The sequence below is a fragment of the Onychostruthus taczanowskii genome, unplaced genomic scaffold, assembly GCF_017590055.1.
Source record: "Onychostruthus taczanowskii isolate IOZ18803 unplaced genomic scaffold, ASM1759005v1 scaffold5, whole genome shotgun sequence".
NCBI classification, from domain to species: Eukaryota; Metazoa; Chordata; class Aves; order Passeriformes; family Passeridae; genus Onychostruthus; species Onychostruthus taczanowskii.
Genome location: NW_024502568.1, coordinates 9,890,577 through 9,907,145, shown reverse-complemented (window position 1 = coordinate 9,907,145; position 16,569 = coordinate 9,890,577). Strand labels below are relative to the sequence as shown.

At 37.1% G+C, this 16,569-nt stretch overlaps 1 protein-coding gene and 1 long non-coding RNA gene across 7 annotated transcripts in view; one reads left to right on the top strand and one right to left on the bottom strand.

Annotated features, from left to right (window-relative positions):
- The window catches only part of RBM20 (RNA binding motif protein 20), a 103,100-nt gene that overhangs the window by 69,873 nt on the left and 16,658 nt on the right, over window positions 1–16,569 (bottom strand). Inside the window, exon 1 of one of the 6 annotated variants that reach the window (XM_041415819.1) lies at window positions 9,899–10,023. The exons of the other annotated variants lie outside the window; for them this stretch is intronic. Coding sequence (XP_041271753.1) covers window positions 9,899–9,912 — 14 coding nt within the window. The 5' untranslated portion in view covers window positions 9,913–10,023. Of the gene's footprint in view, window positions 1–9,898; window positions 10,024–16,569 lie in introns of those variants that run through there. 6 annotated transcript variants of the gene reach the window in all.
- LOC121341886 lies at window positions 1,595–15,200 on the top strand. Its single transcript, XR_005953472.1, has 3 exons — window positions 1,595–1,675; window positions 6,908–7,027; window positions 14,658–15,200. It is a non-coding gene; the product is annotated as an uncharacterized LOC121341886 (long non-coding RNA).

Below are 16,569 nucleotides of genomic sequence, written 5' to 3'. Positions count from 1 at the left end.
AACACTTTCTAATGATCAAGATGGCCAAACTCACAGCAAAATATGGCCATTTGAGCAGCTTGAGAAGGCCACCAAAAGCCACATATAATCCCAGTTGTCAAGAAAGCTGAAATCCAGAGGTCTTCAGACTACTGGAAAATACAGCCATCCCAACCACCCTCATCCTACTGATGCACCAAGCAACAGCAACACAGCCAGAACTGGATAAAGTAAACACGTGTAGCTCCCACACCATGGTAATGCTGACTTCTTCCAGCAGTTAAAGTAATGCAGTCTCCGTTTGCTGAGAACAACAGGCATGCTTGGTGCTACAGATGTTTATTCACTGGGAATACAAATCGGACATATCAGCTTGCTGTGCAGATGTCAACAAAAACATCCAAGATCATACTTCCAACTGGGCTTTACACTAAAAGCCATGGTGTGAACACAGACAGTCTTTCCCTGCCCCTTGAAGTTTCCTGGCAGGTGCTTTTTCCTTAGACATGACTATTACCATTGATGACGCACATCAATGCTTTTCATGCCCATTTAAAAAGAAAAAGCTGCAAGCTTTCTTAACTCTCTGCTATAAAACTTAATCATTTACATCTTAGCACAAATAATATTTCCATGTGCCACACTAGTCTCATCTGATATCAAGCTGTGAAAAAAGAATCACCTACTGATCTTGACAGGCTTAAAGGTAATAAAATGACTTTTGGTCAAGAGTGTCAGTTAAGACGGCAATCTCATAAAGAAACCTTGTAAGAAATATCACCCATTGCTGTTCATAAACACAAGCCTGGTTTGGCTATATTCAATTACAAGCAAAGAAGGATAATTAAACAGTTCATGATATGGAATGGCTAAAACATGTGCAATCTTATTTATGTTCTCTGCATCTGTGTTTTCTATGGCTTAAATTATAATACTGATCTTTTAAACTGCACTCAGAGAGTATCCCAGTTCATACACATGGAATGTGTATGAATGATACATTCCATTTTTAATTAACATGTAAATTTAAAATGAAGCAAGATATTCCAGAGCCTTACCACTAGCCAAATATAACTGGCAAAAAACTATTAAGATATTTACTTTTGTGTCAAGGCAACCCAAGTACTTCCAGAAGTAGCCCATGTGCCAGTTTACTTGTCAGTGTTATTCCTCCCCTTTGTTCTCTCCACCTTAATTTTGTTTTTTTCGGTGCCTCAACTCACATTATTTAATCCACAGTGTAATGGGGACCTCTAGTAGCTCATTTTTCAAAACCGATTGTAACCTCTACCCGTGTAAGCTGCAACTGCATTTTCCAGCGCTCGGGGCAATGAAACCACAGAACCCCTGCTAAAGCCCTCTAATCCTTGACAAAGTCTTTGAGGTGGAGGCACCCAGCGCTGTCAGATGCGGCAGGGGGACGGCACGGGGAGCTCTGGGTGCCGTGGCGGTACCGAGGGGGGCAGCCCTGGCCCCGAGGTGGCCGCGGGACGCCCGCCTGTCCCGTCCCGCCTGTCCCGCCTGTCCCGCCGGCAGCGCGGAGCGCCGCCTGTCCCGTCTGTCCCGTCTGTCCCGCCTGCCTGTCCCGCCTGCCTGTCCCGCCTGTCCCGTCTGTCTGTCCCGCCTGTCCCGTCTGTCCCGCCCGTCCCGCCGGCAGCGCGGAGCCAGGGGCGAGCAGCGCCCGCGGCTGAGCCAGGTGCGTGATTCCGCAGCTCTGCCGCAAATGCCCGCTCCTGTCCTAGCACCGACAGGCTGCTCCCGCCCTACATATCGTGGGAAACATAACGTCCTCGTGCTTTCACTTAGTTACTACATTTTTAATTCATTTTTGCAGTATCATGGTAGGTTACTGCGATGTCTGTAATTTCATCTGCCCTATATTCCATTACTTTTTACAGATCTTACAGGAGTTACAAAATAATTGTCAGGTGTTTTTATTTTGCATGTTCCTTAAAAGTACTTGAAAAGAAAGCACTGATAGTTGGTTTGGACATAAAAATTGAAAGCAATCTAATATAAACTTTATTTTTTTAAAAAAACAGTTAGTTTCAAGCCTTCTACACTCAAAGAAAAAAGAAAGAAGAGACTGCATGATATGTGTGTTTCTAGACAGGGAATTCATAATATACATGACTGCTCTTTATTTCCAGTTTGTTTTCAAGTGTGTGGATAACACACTACGATAATTTTTGTTTGGCAAACACTTTAAGGTAGAAGAATAGAAATGGATCGATAAAGTACAGTTATACAACTGAACAAAAACTAATCTACTTTCAGGATATTTAAACACATGCAAAGAAAAATAAATTCGTATCCTTAAAAATTTTAAAATGCACCCTTAAACTTACTGTAATAGTTAAGCATAACCATTAGTTGACTTCTCTATTATAACGTGGACTAGTAGTAATTAAAATTATTTATGTAATGATCTATTATACGTATATATCCCCCACAAAAATAGAATGCCAAACATATCAAATAATCTTCTGACACAAAAAGCTTATATTATTCAATCTTCGTAGTACACTGATATTTAACTATAACATGAGAATGTTTTTGCACTTGTTCCCTGCGCACTCTGGACAGCACAGAACTTTCTGAGCTCAGTGAGGGTTTCAAGAACATTTCTTCATTGCCAGTATTGACACACATATATTAACTTCTGAGAAACAGAAATTATGCAACATTTTAACTACTCTTACATATTATTTTTCCCTTATTACCAATCAATGGTCCTTCATATTTGCTATACTTTCCTTACACTGTCCTTCTTGGAAATATACTTAAAATTTACTAAAAAAAATAATTTAAAAATACCTAATTGAAAAAGATAACAAAACATCAATTCAAGCTAGGTATTACTATTTTTTAAAAACAAGTTTCTAACATAAGAAAAATTCCTATTACAGCATTCACAAAGAATGAGATGTTTTAAATGAGATTTTCCTACAACAGCAAACACCTAGGATTATTTTCATTGTACTTTATTCCAACCAGCCAACAGCATAGCAGCTTCTAGCTGTATGTGCAACTCAATCATTTCAGAACAGCAGTTCAGAAAAACAAATTTCTTAAATGTGGAAGAGATTGCCAGCTGCATAGTAATGGGAAATTATTCTAAAAGATATAGCAACTATGATACTTGCTCCCAAGTAATTAGAAAAACATCTGTTATTTACATTGGGTTTTTGGTTTATAACTGTTAGTCTTTCTTTTCTTTTTACCTCTAGGTGATATTTCATTTCACAGCAAAAGGAAGTTCATAGCCAGTTTTAGATTATGAAGGATTACATGGCATTAAGACTGTCAGAAGAAAGAGTGAAGGCAAACTGTGAACCAGCCAGATTAACACCAGTGCTGCCACCAGGATTTTCCTTCCAGTGCCTGACATTTTACATTTAAAATATTCTTTATTTTTTTCGTTTTGAAACTAATCCTTCAAACAATCTTATCATTATTTTTATTTGAACTTATGATATGTCCAGTGTTATAGTTTCAGTATTTTATAGACCTCTCTGTTAAGAAGGATGTAACAAACCCATCTAAGGCATTAACTCTTTTGTAGCTTGTGCCTTCTTAAAGATTTTTTTAAGACGACAATTAGACAACAGATGAAATTGAACATTCATTCTTAGTAACCAAAGCTGAATACAAACAAATTTTAATACTCTGAGCACAACAATGAGACTTGTACTCAAGAAAACCAGCAGAAACTCAGACGATTGAAATACCCATGATCATTCTTAAATTTTGGGATTTGCCATAAAAATGAAACAGCAAGAATAAACACACTCAACTGCCCCTCAACAAGTACTGCATCACCCCCTTAATTGCAGGGTTTTTCCAATACTAGAAACATCAAAAACAAGTTGATATACTTTTAAGATTATATGCTATCATATATGATGATGAATGAATACAAAAAGCAGTCATTAATGTACTTATCTACTATTCAGTAACACAATTTCAATTATGGTTGTCAACCCTTCACTTTCAGAGCTTTCCTACAAACTTTAAAATTCCAGAAATAAAGATGACTGTAACACATTTTTTTATTATAACTGTTTTGTAAAATTCACTGCAACATGTATTCTGAAGCAGAGTCTTCATTTTTATATTAAAATTTATTTTATATTATTACTTAGTATGCAGGCAATTAGACCACTTATTTTTAAAAAGTCTTTTAAATAGAAAGTAGAGTTTTTATAAGTTTCCAGACAAATTTTCTAACAACTATTCCTTAAATCTAGCAGTGTTCAGAGTCAGGCCATAGTAGCCCATTTATGGCTTCCCCATTGCAAATGAAACAAACAAAATAATACATACCCAACAAATCTTTTTGACATGATACACAAAAACCAAAACTGAATCTAATAAAAGTAAATAGCACTACTTGTGTAAAATTTTGACAGCATTCTCTGACAGCATATTATTTTGAAACAGAGGCAGATGAATTAATATGAAGAAGTATAGAAATACAAATTGTCCACCAAAATATTTCTTCCTTTTATTAACTAGCCATTTATCTTAGAAACTGTTGAAATACATTCTGCTAAAAGCTGACTGCTAATATGATGTACTTGGGCCATTTTCACTGCACATTGATCAGGGGAAACACTTTCATGCTGTACTGAAGATGCACAGGTATTTTTTAGCACTCTTTCAAGTATAGAAAGAACTTCCTTAAACAACCTGATTATGTATTTAATGTTCTCTGCTTCACTGAACATTCACACAAATTAAATCAACTAAACCAGAAAGCAATCCAAAAAAAAAGAAAAGCATAAATTTGATTTTGCTTACAAAATTCTGAGTGTACAATGAAATGCAGTAAAAACTACTCAAAGATTTTGCTTGTTTATTATTTGGTTTTATCATTTGTTTTGAGGGCTTTTTTAAAATAAAACCTAGAATCAGGCTAAACACTCTCCCAGAAGTTATTTGTTTAAATTATTTTACAGTTTTCCAAGGGAGGGCTGGGTTTGGAATTTAGGGTTCAGGACCTTCAGTGGAAAATCTGCCTGAACTCCAGTCTCCCACACAACACAGAAACCTGGCCTCTAAAGAGATTTAGTCCATCAGAAATCAGCTCCAGATTCAAACGCTGGCTCCTGTAATTCCAGGTGTTCTCAAAGCCATGTTAGCGTCACAAATGGAGAGGATTTTACCCTTCCCCACATCCTGTTTAAAGAGCAGATGTGGGGGCTCCCTGGACCCTGACAGACAACTCTTTGTTCCCATTTGACTGGAGGGCGTCCAAGCGTTCCCGCTAAAGAAAACTGGGTTTCTCTGTCCCAGTTGTCATGAAGGAAGGAAAATTGTTAATTCCATTGGCTCTTTAGGGGGCACTTCTCTGTGAGAGTGGTCAAGGTTACCAACATCTCCACAGCTTTGACAGTTGGCTCATTTTAAGGTGCTTTTTGTTTTGTTTTTCTCTTAAGCCCAAAAATACAAGTGAACAAATTTTCATGAATAACATCTCTAGGACTGAAGATCTACTGATGAAAATTAATTTGCCTTGGGCTTTATGTCTCATGCCATCTACTCATAAAGGAGTATTTGAAATCACTAATTGAATGCAATGAGATAGTTTTCCTGTGCCACAAAGCCAACATTCCCATTCTTTCTTTAGTCATTTTATTGAGAAATTTATTCCCTCTGCTGGTTCTCTAACCAATCTTAATACTGGATATTAACACCTATTTTGCTTAGATACCAGATAGCATGCAGAGGATTCCCTGGGAGGTTTCCTGAAGCAAAGATTCAGAGAAAGAAGTGCTAATTCTAAAATAGAAATTTTCACGCTCCAGAGAGACTAATGAGTAATACAGAAAACTCAAGCCAACTGATTTTGGAAACTTTGCATAAAACTAAAATTCTGAGAGATTTGAACAGGAGTCTCTAAAATATTAATTTTTGGTACAATCTCACTGAGAGATATGATGAAGATAATAAAAGGAATAAAAAATGTATTTTCATGCTCCTGAAACTGAAAGGTTCATAGTGCTTCCTGCTCTTTGAGGGTAATAAGGCAGGATATATTTATTGGTATAACTTATTAGATAATTTGGTAATTTATTGGAGTTCTAAAACAGCATGATTTGCTTAGTTATATGCCTATAATATATGCACTGAGTAAAAAGGCACTTTTTAAGTACACATGGAAAGAACTGTTCCAGAACTAATTATTCCTACAGAATACAATTCCATTCTGATTTGATTAAATGTACATTAACAATGGCTTTGGAGTATTTGAGATAAACAAATTTCATGTCACATCAATGAGGTATTTTGTATATTATGCAAATTAGTAATTTGCAGTTTAAACTCCTTCACAGGTATGCTCCCAGTCCTGTACACAGCAGGTCACTGCCAGTACTGAAAAGTTTTGCTGCAGTTTAGCAGCTCCAGTTTTCAGTCACACAACACTGCAACAGCGGCAAGATTACGAGTTTTCTTTGCCACTCCATTTACTAGGAAGCATTTTACTCAAGCCATATTGAAGACCAGAAGTAAGATCTAGCTAAAATAAAAACACACAGGTCATTGCTTTAGAAAGCAAACGCCAAGTAAAGGACAGCAAAATACCACTGAAGGAATCTGTTTCTGATACTCTACTGACTTGTATTACCTGTTTGATACATGAAGAGCCTGAAAGCTGGAGTTTGGAAAATTTTAAAAGTCACCATGACAAATTTTAACATAAAAAATACCAATGTGTTGCAGATGTTAAGCCATTTCTACTAGTCAAGCAGAATATTTTGGCTGTTTAAATCCTTCAAGATAGGTGGTTTAAACAAACAATCCCAATTCTCCAACTGCAGAGGTGGAGAGGACCTGGCTGAGACAAAGCAGCTCATTCTTACCACAGTTCATTTTTTTGTGCTATTTTTTTTTTCCTTCTAAATTTTTTTTCATTTTTTGACAGTTGCAAGATGGGTGAATGACACTAAAAATCGTTGACACTTTCATACGGCAACTCCACAGATCTCTAACCAGGGGCCGCGTACAATCCACCGAAAAAACCGACAGTACAGTTATTTAAGAGGTAAACACTTTTGTATCTACTCATCTAGTCCTAGGAGTCACTGGGGATTAGTCTACGTTTACAGTCCATAGGATATGGGAGTGCTTCAGAGCAGCCTAAACTGCTACATTTGTAATTTTTTGTAAGAGCATTTCACAAATCTGTGTAGTCAGATTTACAAACTCCCAGGACAAAGAGAGACCACGTTGTCTAATTCAGATTTTTTAGTTAATAATTAGGATTGTTCGTAGTTAATATAGGAGTATCACTTGTGGGGATGACAGCAACAGAAACCATTTATTGTAATAGTAATTAATAACATACACCAACAAATTTCTCCTGAAGGATATGACCTCTGTTGCATCGGGAACAACAGAGACATAATTAGCCTATGATTTATTCTGTAATTTCAATTTAACTTCTGTTTTTCACCTGACACTCAGAAATTATCTATAGTGACATAAGTAAGAAGTATGATATCAAGGAAATATCTGTTCAGCTCTTATAGTTACTTTTTAAACTTACTGAATACCAACTTGCAGCACTTTTTTTTCATTCGGTACAAAAATACTCTGAGTGAGATTTTATAAAACTTGTTCTAACTATTTTAAAATAGTTCGCCCCAGTCCATGAGATTAATATTGCAAATAAATACCATTTAGACAGAAAGCAGTTAATACATTGAAGATGTTCAGAGAAGACCTTATACACGCACTACTGGACTGTGTGAACTGCCTCTTTGATAACTGTGTTTGGTCTGATTAAGAACTCATTTTGGAAGAACTTCAGTTTTCCTTTGTTCACAGCAGTATTTTGCCCTCATACAGAGATTTTCGCCCATTGACTAATAAAATCATATAGATGCAAATGTTAAATAGTAGTTTCTGCAAGGCTTCACTAACACAAGCTCAAATATATATTATCTGTCACCTTAATTTTCTTTTCCAGGTATAATTTACTGCTATTGCCAATCACACAAGAATTGCTCATGTTGGTAGGCACGTCAAAAACTGGCATAAAATAACCTCCACAACTCCTGAAAAGTGTATCCTGTATTTATCATGAGGAAAATGTTCCTGTAATGTATTTGCCATGGTATGATTAAGTTGAAGAGACAAAGGCAACTTAGTGATTATTAATAATTACATTTTTATACAGTCTGAATACACACAAAGAACATTTGGTTTTCTGTTAACACAGAAGTTCATGAATTTTCACTTCTGCTTTCAAAGTTCTGCTTAAATTTTGCAAATGTGTCTTTAGATAGGGAACCATTCACCAGTTAAATGTCTATATTGAATAAATTGTTTCTTGTCTTTGCCCCTTTCCTTCCAGTAAAAGAAGTTGTTATAATATGTAAGATACTGAAAACAGAGAAAAAACTATCACTTTGCCAAAACTACCTATACTTATCCATAGTAATAACAATGCACAGTCTCTTATGTGATTTTCTTCTTGTGCATTATTTATAGATAAAAATAAAAAATAAATTTTCGCAGTTACAGTTTATTTACATTATTCTATGTTTTTAAATACCAACCAAAATAAAGCCAATAAAAACATAAAGTTTCTCAGAGATATAATTCTTTGTTATTAACCCACAACCAGAGACAGAGTAGCAACTCTGCAGTTAAGCTGCTTTGCTCTTTCAGCACTGCAGGGTCCAAGAATTTGGGGCGGGGGCAGTGTCAAGCCAAAACACTAAATGGTTAAACAAAACCCATCATTTAACATAAGGTGAGTGAATGGGCCCACTACCACACTCCAGCACCGACTAAGCACTTTTTTATGTATTCTAACAGTCTGCACAGAATTTGATGTGCTCCTTCTAAAGCTTCCTTCAATGCATTACCTTTATGAGGGCGTATATTAAATTTTTACCACTTATCTAACAAAAAATCTTTTAAAAAATGCACGCAAATAACTTCTCCTTGAATAAAACATGATGTAATTGCAGTGGTCCATTTTAGAAAGGAATTAACAGGAATTAGCTGCTTAATTTTAAAAAAATCCCAAATGCACCAGAAAAATACACTTTGAAAGATGTTTGTAAAATTTTTTATACTTCCAAACTGTTTACACTAATTCATACTTTTAACAGATCTCTGTTTAAGGAAGCACGGCTTCCTATGGCTTCCTGATCTCACTAGCAGTGTTCTCCCACAGCCCTGCAGCTCATTGAGCCTTGCTAGAGACTTTAATGAACATCCTTAAAAATAGAGAAAAGTTTATAACTTCTCCTATCTAGGTATTTTAAATGCCAGCCCTATCAAGCAGACCCAGGAAGGATAAGGGTATGTTGTCAACAAAGGAAAAAAGAGATAAGGGCTTCTGTGCCCACCCCCTTGACCTAACAAAAACCCAGAGCTTGATATTGGTCTCCAGGTCAAAAATAGACTGTCTGCATCTGAAAGCAGCAGAGAACATTTCCACAGTTACCTCATTCTTAGTTGTTTTGCAAACCACATTAGGCACTTCAGAAAAACAGCACCCATATCTGCTGTGGAATCATTTGGGAACAACTCTGAATGATATTTATTAAAAAGCATGTTTTTCAAGAGCAACAGAAGCAATTAAGAAAAATAAATCATACCCTGAAGTCCTTTCTCTTGTACATTATGCTTTAAATAGATGTCTTCACCAAGCCACCACTAACCTGTTCCACTGAAAATTAAAATCAAAACACCATAGACCACCCTCTGCCTTTTTTACTCAACACAATATCCCACACTGTAGGCACAAATGCTTAACAAAAGATTGGCTAGCCACACACACAGTGAGATACAATGTGTTCTCCTTCTTATCTACCAAGGAAAAAATAGCATTAACTACCAAATGTTATTCTAAGCAATTTAAAGAAACCAATATCATCAAGGCAAATGAATACACTACCTTTTCTGATTCATTATCTTTGTTTTTGCGTTTCTCCTCTTATAAAATTTTGTCTGCTTTCCTCTGATAAAAACTCAGTAATTCCCCATGTTCTTGCTGAGCACTCATGTGAGTTCACACGGTTCAACTGCTTGTGTTGTCCAAGCCAGTATAGCTTAAATCCCAGTCAGCCAGGAAGCCAGGCAGATAAGCACTGGCCTATGGAAAATTTATCTTTTGAAGGGGAACAGGCTGCTTGAAACAGAACTTAAGGTCAGGACAATCTGTAAGTTAATGTAAACTAGAGTTTGTAGATGAAGGACCTAGTAAATGCATTGAACAAGATTATCTGCCAGGTTCCACTAGGTGCTCCCAATTACAAATTAATTTTATCTAGGCAGATTTTGGATCCACACTTTCTCCACTACAGAATTTTATAATTTAGTAACAAAATTAAATAAACCAGATTCTGATATATGCAGTTTGATTAATAAAAAGGTGTTGGGATGCATTTTAGCTGCGACATGCAGATTTCCTTGCAAACCGACAGAAGAAAAAAACATTTTCCAGTGGAAGGCTCTCTTGCATAAGAAACTTTTTTCTTCTTTTTTAAGGAAAATCTTTGCTTTTATTTATAATCATATATTCTAAAATCGTCTGTTCTATAGACTGAGTACTGAAACGTTGTTTTCCAATAATATACACAAGCATAAATTTCATAATGTGTTTTAAATTCAAGATCAGAAAGCTCCAGAAAATAATTAATATTTGCCTTTCAAAATCTTTAGGTATAATGGAATTCTAAGACATTGAATAGTTGCAAAGAGAACAAAAATTTCACTAAATCAAGGGGGGAAATCATGTGTAAATAGTAACTGAAAGCACAGGTATTATTAACTAGTATTTAACTAATCACATTTGACAAAGTATCAGTGTATAGAACAGAACACCCACTAAACCAATGAAATTAACATTATTCAATTACATTTGTTCTTGAAGATGACTTCCTCTTATGTAAAAATTTGTATTCACAAATTTGAACTAAAATAAATTAATGAATTATATCCAAGCCTAAGCTAAAAATGAATAGTCATTTAATGTAAAAAAAAAAAAAAAAAAAAAAAAGGTAAAAAAAAGTTTTTTCTGTATATACTCTAAAAAATAATTCAAAATACCACTAAGGAGATTCAGACATGACTAAATAGCTTTCATTATATGAATGAAAATAAATTCTAAGCTAAACATTATATACATTTCGTTTAGAAGGGATCAAGAATTTGACCTGCCTGTCTCCAATCGGAGATTCTAACCCCACAGGAATTTCTTTTGCTTGAAAAATTAACTCCGGCTTTTGGAAGAGGGTGTTTTCAGTGACACACAGTCTTCTTGATGGGATACAAATAAAAACGTGTTCTCCTTCTGTACTACATATATATCCAAGAATGGGAAACAATTTAAAATTTACTCATAAAGTATTGGCTTCTTGAGCTAATCATTTCACCTTCTGTGCTGCAGATACCTAGAGAACAAGCACAAAAATGGGACATTTCTGCAGTTGTCTTGGAGGGAAGAAATACACTGATAGAGTAAGCAAGAACGAGATACAATATGAACATATGTGAGACATTATTTTGTTACATCTAAATAGAAAATATTTAATTACAATAAAATTGCCTGATGTGCCACAGCATGTTACTGTTGACCGATGGATAAACTTAAGTGATTTTCCATTTTGCTTGGCCCAGCAAACACAACCATTTAAAACAGCATCACACAGCAGTTGTACATCACTCCCATAACCTAGTCAAAAGAGTCTCTGCATAGGACAGCACTTCTGGATGGTTATTGTTTTGATGACCTTATATTTTATCAATGGGAAATAAATAAACAATACAGTTTGATATCCTCTTCTGTAATTTCTGCCAAAAAAAGTTTTTTTCTGTAAGTAGAACAAAAGACCATGTCCTGTGATTGCTTCATAAAAGCCTCCCCTTTTAAACAGAAAAAGGGCAAGGTTAATATGCACAGCCTGATGTTTAATGACTGAAGTGATTTATGCAGGATAAATGGTTTATGGTTTGCTCTGCAGCTTTCTTATAAAAGTTACAGTTTGACATGGCGGATTTAGATAAACACAGCTCCTAAGAAACAACGACAAAATACGGCGCCGAACTACTGATTAACAAAAATTGCCTGATTTGGGTTAATTAGAAATTGAGAGCTGAGGTGGGAAGAAAAATGTAGTTAAGAATGTTAAAGGAACATCTACATCATTAAAAAAAAATCTCAATTTTATCTGAATAACTTTTTAACCAATTTGTGCTAAAATGATCCTGTACTACTGCTGCAACTGAATAGATGCATGGAAGTATTTTAACCATATTATGCCTAAAGAATTTACTTCTAGACAGACAGCTTTTATACTGAAATATAATTTTTTTCTCTTAAAATTAGAACATGATGGTAAATTCACAAAAAGCAGAAGAGAGGTAAAATCTTTTAAAAACAATGTCTTTTGATCAACTGATTTTCCTACTGCAGTACCACCTTAAACTGCGATGGAATTTTAAAAACTGTCCTGAGATATCCAAATCAAACTCAGGGTATCTAACAAATTTCTCAAGTTTCTATGACTAATAGTGTATCACAGAGTTGATAGTTATGGGCTAAATGCGATCCTGACCTTTTGCGCTTACGGCTGCGAGCCCTGCAGTCTGTGCGCTGAGCCAACACAAAATCTATGCTTACAGCAGCGCTCTGCACACCAACAACCCTCCCAGGAAGGATCCCCACTCAGTTTATAGCCTCTTTAAAATACAGCAAAGAGTTCCTAGAATCACAGAAGGTTCGCTACTCCTCCTCAGGAAGGTAATGTCTTTTACAGTTGTTCCCCCCTTGATCAAGAAAGTAATTTTTTTCTTTTTTGAGGAGACCATGTTATGCTAGAAAGCTGCTGTTAATAGAGCATTTTCAGGCTTTAGATAAATTTCAGGCTTTAGATACATTTCCAGAACATAAAGTTTTGTCTTTCTATCAAGTCTGAAAATCTCTGGTCTCTCTCAGTCAAACAAATGTTGAATTTGTATTCCTACCATCTTAAACCAATTCAGTGGGCTGGATTTCTGTGCAAAAACTCTTCCAGGTGTCCAGTCTGCTGTGGTTCTCTATGGCATTTCTTACAAACAGGAAGAAGCAATAGATATTTCTACTTTGTGCTTTATATACAAGATTCAGCTGTTGAGGAAGAAGCAGCCAATTATTACACAAAAAAAAAAAAAAAAACAAAACCACCAAAACTAAAATCAAAGAAGGCTTCATAAAGGAGAAGAAACTAGGAATATTGCAGATCTGGACATAGCAGGACATCAGGAAGACTAAAAAGATTTTGAGTGGGAAAAAACCTGATGAAAAAGCTGCTGAGGAGCAGAGGAGGAAAGGGAGGAGGGCAGGAAAACAGCATCCTTTCAAGAGCTTGTCCCACCTCTGTCCCCTCTCTCAGCCCTTAAATCACTGGTGAGCCCATTCACCACAAACTCTTTGCAAAAAGAAGCAAAGAGGTTACATGAAACTGAGCATCACAGCTCTTCCCCTGGGCTTGGAGGAACATTTAATGAAAACTGTAAATAGGTCTCTGCTACCCTTCAGTTTCCAAAAGCCACTGTCATTAATTTTGTTTCAGAGGACAAGCTGAAGAAATCAGGATGGCAAAGCACTTCAATCACCAGCAACACTGCAGTAAGCAAAGACAACCTAAGTCAATAAACAAGCCTGGCTGAGTGATTACAAACAACAAATGCTCCTTACAGGCAGCCAAACTGAAAATCATCAGGAAACTGTAAAATGAGACACGTGCATCATGCAAACCTCTCCTCTTTCCATCCTTCCCTACAAGGCGTTGGTCTGACACTGAACTGTGGAATTCCCCAGAGACTTGATAAAGGAAAAATAAAAACAAATACCAGTTAATCAATGCCATGCATGATAAAAACCAGATGAGGGAGTCACTGGGTAAAACAGCATCACACAACCATTAAAAAAACAACTGTGCTGGAAACTGCTCTTCTTTCTGGTGTTTCTCAGCTCCTGCTCCAACCCTCCTTGCCTGAGAACCTACAGACAGGGTAGAAAGTGTTATGCCAGATCAGACCAACTAACCCAGTGATCTGAGCCTGCCAATGGCAAATTTTGGGCAGATGATCTATGGATATTTAGACAACCAAAAGATACTAAACTCACATCAGGAAATTTTCTTGTTTCCAGAAACTAGTTAAAATCATATATTTTTGTCTCTTGCTATTCTTCTCTCCATCCCATTTTTCTGGATTTAACCAAAGGGTAGGATAGCCTAAAGAAGTGCCTACAAAACCCACTCTACAGGATAACTGCCAACAAACTGAAACCTCCTACCCCAGCCCTAATCTCCCTTGAACACTTCTTGTATGTGGGTTCGAGTGAGAAACTACACAGCTGAATGTCAGGATGCACAGGGAGTTTTCCTTCCCCATGTACTCCCTCTTCACAGCAACACTGCACCTGTCCCAGCACAGTACCCCTGGCGCCTTCAATTAATGCTGAGAAAATCCTGAGTTAAGTGCCTACTTAAATTTGATGGGTTTGCCATTCAAATGATGGTCTGTCAGCCTAATAAAAGCACCAGTTAGTAAACAACATTACTGCACGAACACTGGCAGAATTATGAGCAACTGCAAGCTGCAATTAATTTGACCTTAGCTACCATGCCCACACAACCAGCGATGCTAATGCTGTGATTTTATTTCAGATCAATGTAAACAGCAACAAATCAACATTCCTGCCATTTCTCCGAAGAGGAATCAAAACTACCCACTGCAGCTAGGGGAATTTGCAATTGAACAGATGCAAACGACTTCATAGCCCTGAGGAAAATGGAATTCATTCACCAATGTGTAGCTTGAGCTAAGCTAATCCGAGTTGCATATCCAGTTCTCGAAGAGCTCTGAGTAGCAATCAATCTTCCTGCATTCACCAAGTGATTTGTTAATCTGCAGTTTTCATAACATAATAAAGAACATATGGATTAACCAGCTATTGTTCATAACAGCCTGATGAGCTTCTTAGAGTCTCTTGGTTACTTACTGAGTATAACAGTATCCAGTGCAGTGAAACAAACTGGGCAGTATGGATTACATCATGTCCTACCATCTGGAAAGCATTACAATATAATCACTAATACTGTGAAGCCTCCTGAATCCGTTCTTCATTTATAACGCGACTGTTTGAGTTCCAGAAAGAGCATCTGAAGAGTGATCTGTAAAATATGTTACTGAAATCCTAAGTAGGATATTGTTCTTAATAAAAACCATACCTAAGTACAAACTCGATTTTCAGCTTATATCCTTAACCAATTATGCACCAATGCATAGCTCCACTGCTAAGTTTTCTTGTTAAATCCATTCTTGCAATGGATTAGTTAGCTCAGAGAATCCATACTGGGATAGTGAGCTTTCCAGGACCAGCAAGGTGATTTGAACATTCCCCAGTGCCCTCTGTTAGGTGTACAGAGAGACTCTAAAGAGTGATGGCATAAGACAACAACACAGAAAGCTGGGTCACAGCTCAGGGAGTGGGTGGGACAGGCGGGCAGTGGGCAGAGCCACTGCAGTCCCAGGGGCTACAGGGTATTCCTGGTCTATCCACTACTCCTGTGCTGATGGACAGAAAAAACTGCTCACAGTCAGCTGCTGAAGAGAAATGCTGCCCTAAGAATGCACCACAGAGCAGCTCAGCAGACATTGTGTTTTGTAGAGACGCCTTTAGCGTCACCCACTTCTCCCAGGAGTAATGTCCAGCATCCTAGCTTATTTCTGGCCCAGGATGCACGTGCTGCAGGGCTTGCTCTTACTACAAGAGAAGCCAGCCTTGCTCCTTGCCAGCAAGGGACTAGCACAGCTTCTGACATGTGAAGCAAAGGCTGCACAACAGCCCTTACATCCACTTCTGTGAAACTTGTTCCACGGCTGAAAGCCAACAGGGGTCAACAGCATGCAGCAATTTAGTTTCACAGTGAATCCCCTTTACAAATAGCCCTGGGCTGACAAATCCCACCATGCTCCTTAAGATATTTTTTCCAGTAAGACAAAGCCAAGCCCTTAACAGGGCAACCTGCAGAGAGCTCAGTAAATGAAACCTCTGGATTGGCTTTCCCAGGCAGCCATTCCCATTTTACTTCCAAAACTTCAGTATCCCTAAGGAGATGTGCAACAGAGTGATTATCCACAGTTGAAGAATATATATCTATGTCTGTGTGTGTATATATATAAAAAACACACACACACTCTCCATACAAAGCCACACTGATACAACAATCTCAACTCTTCCATGATCTCCACCTCTTCAAACAATCGGGTCAGGCTAACTTTGTCACAAATTTATCACAAATGTGGTGAAACCTATAGGAGGAGTACTTTCTAGAAGTAACTGTAAGTTAGGTCATGTGACAGGTCATGCAATAACCTGAAACCTCAATTGGAGAAAAGCAAGCCATTTGTTTCTAAAATTATGGCCTAGAAATATAAAGTCAGTTTCCACCATATCAATGCTTTGACTCAGGCAGCCCCAGAAATTTGGTAAGAAACCAAGTGATCTTTTGGACAATGTAGTTTATCATATACATCGTTGTTCCAACACTGATTTTACACAACTGACTGGTGAAA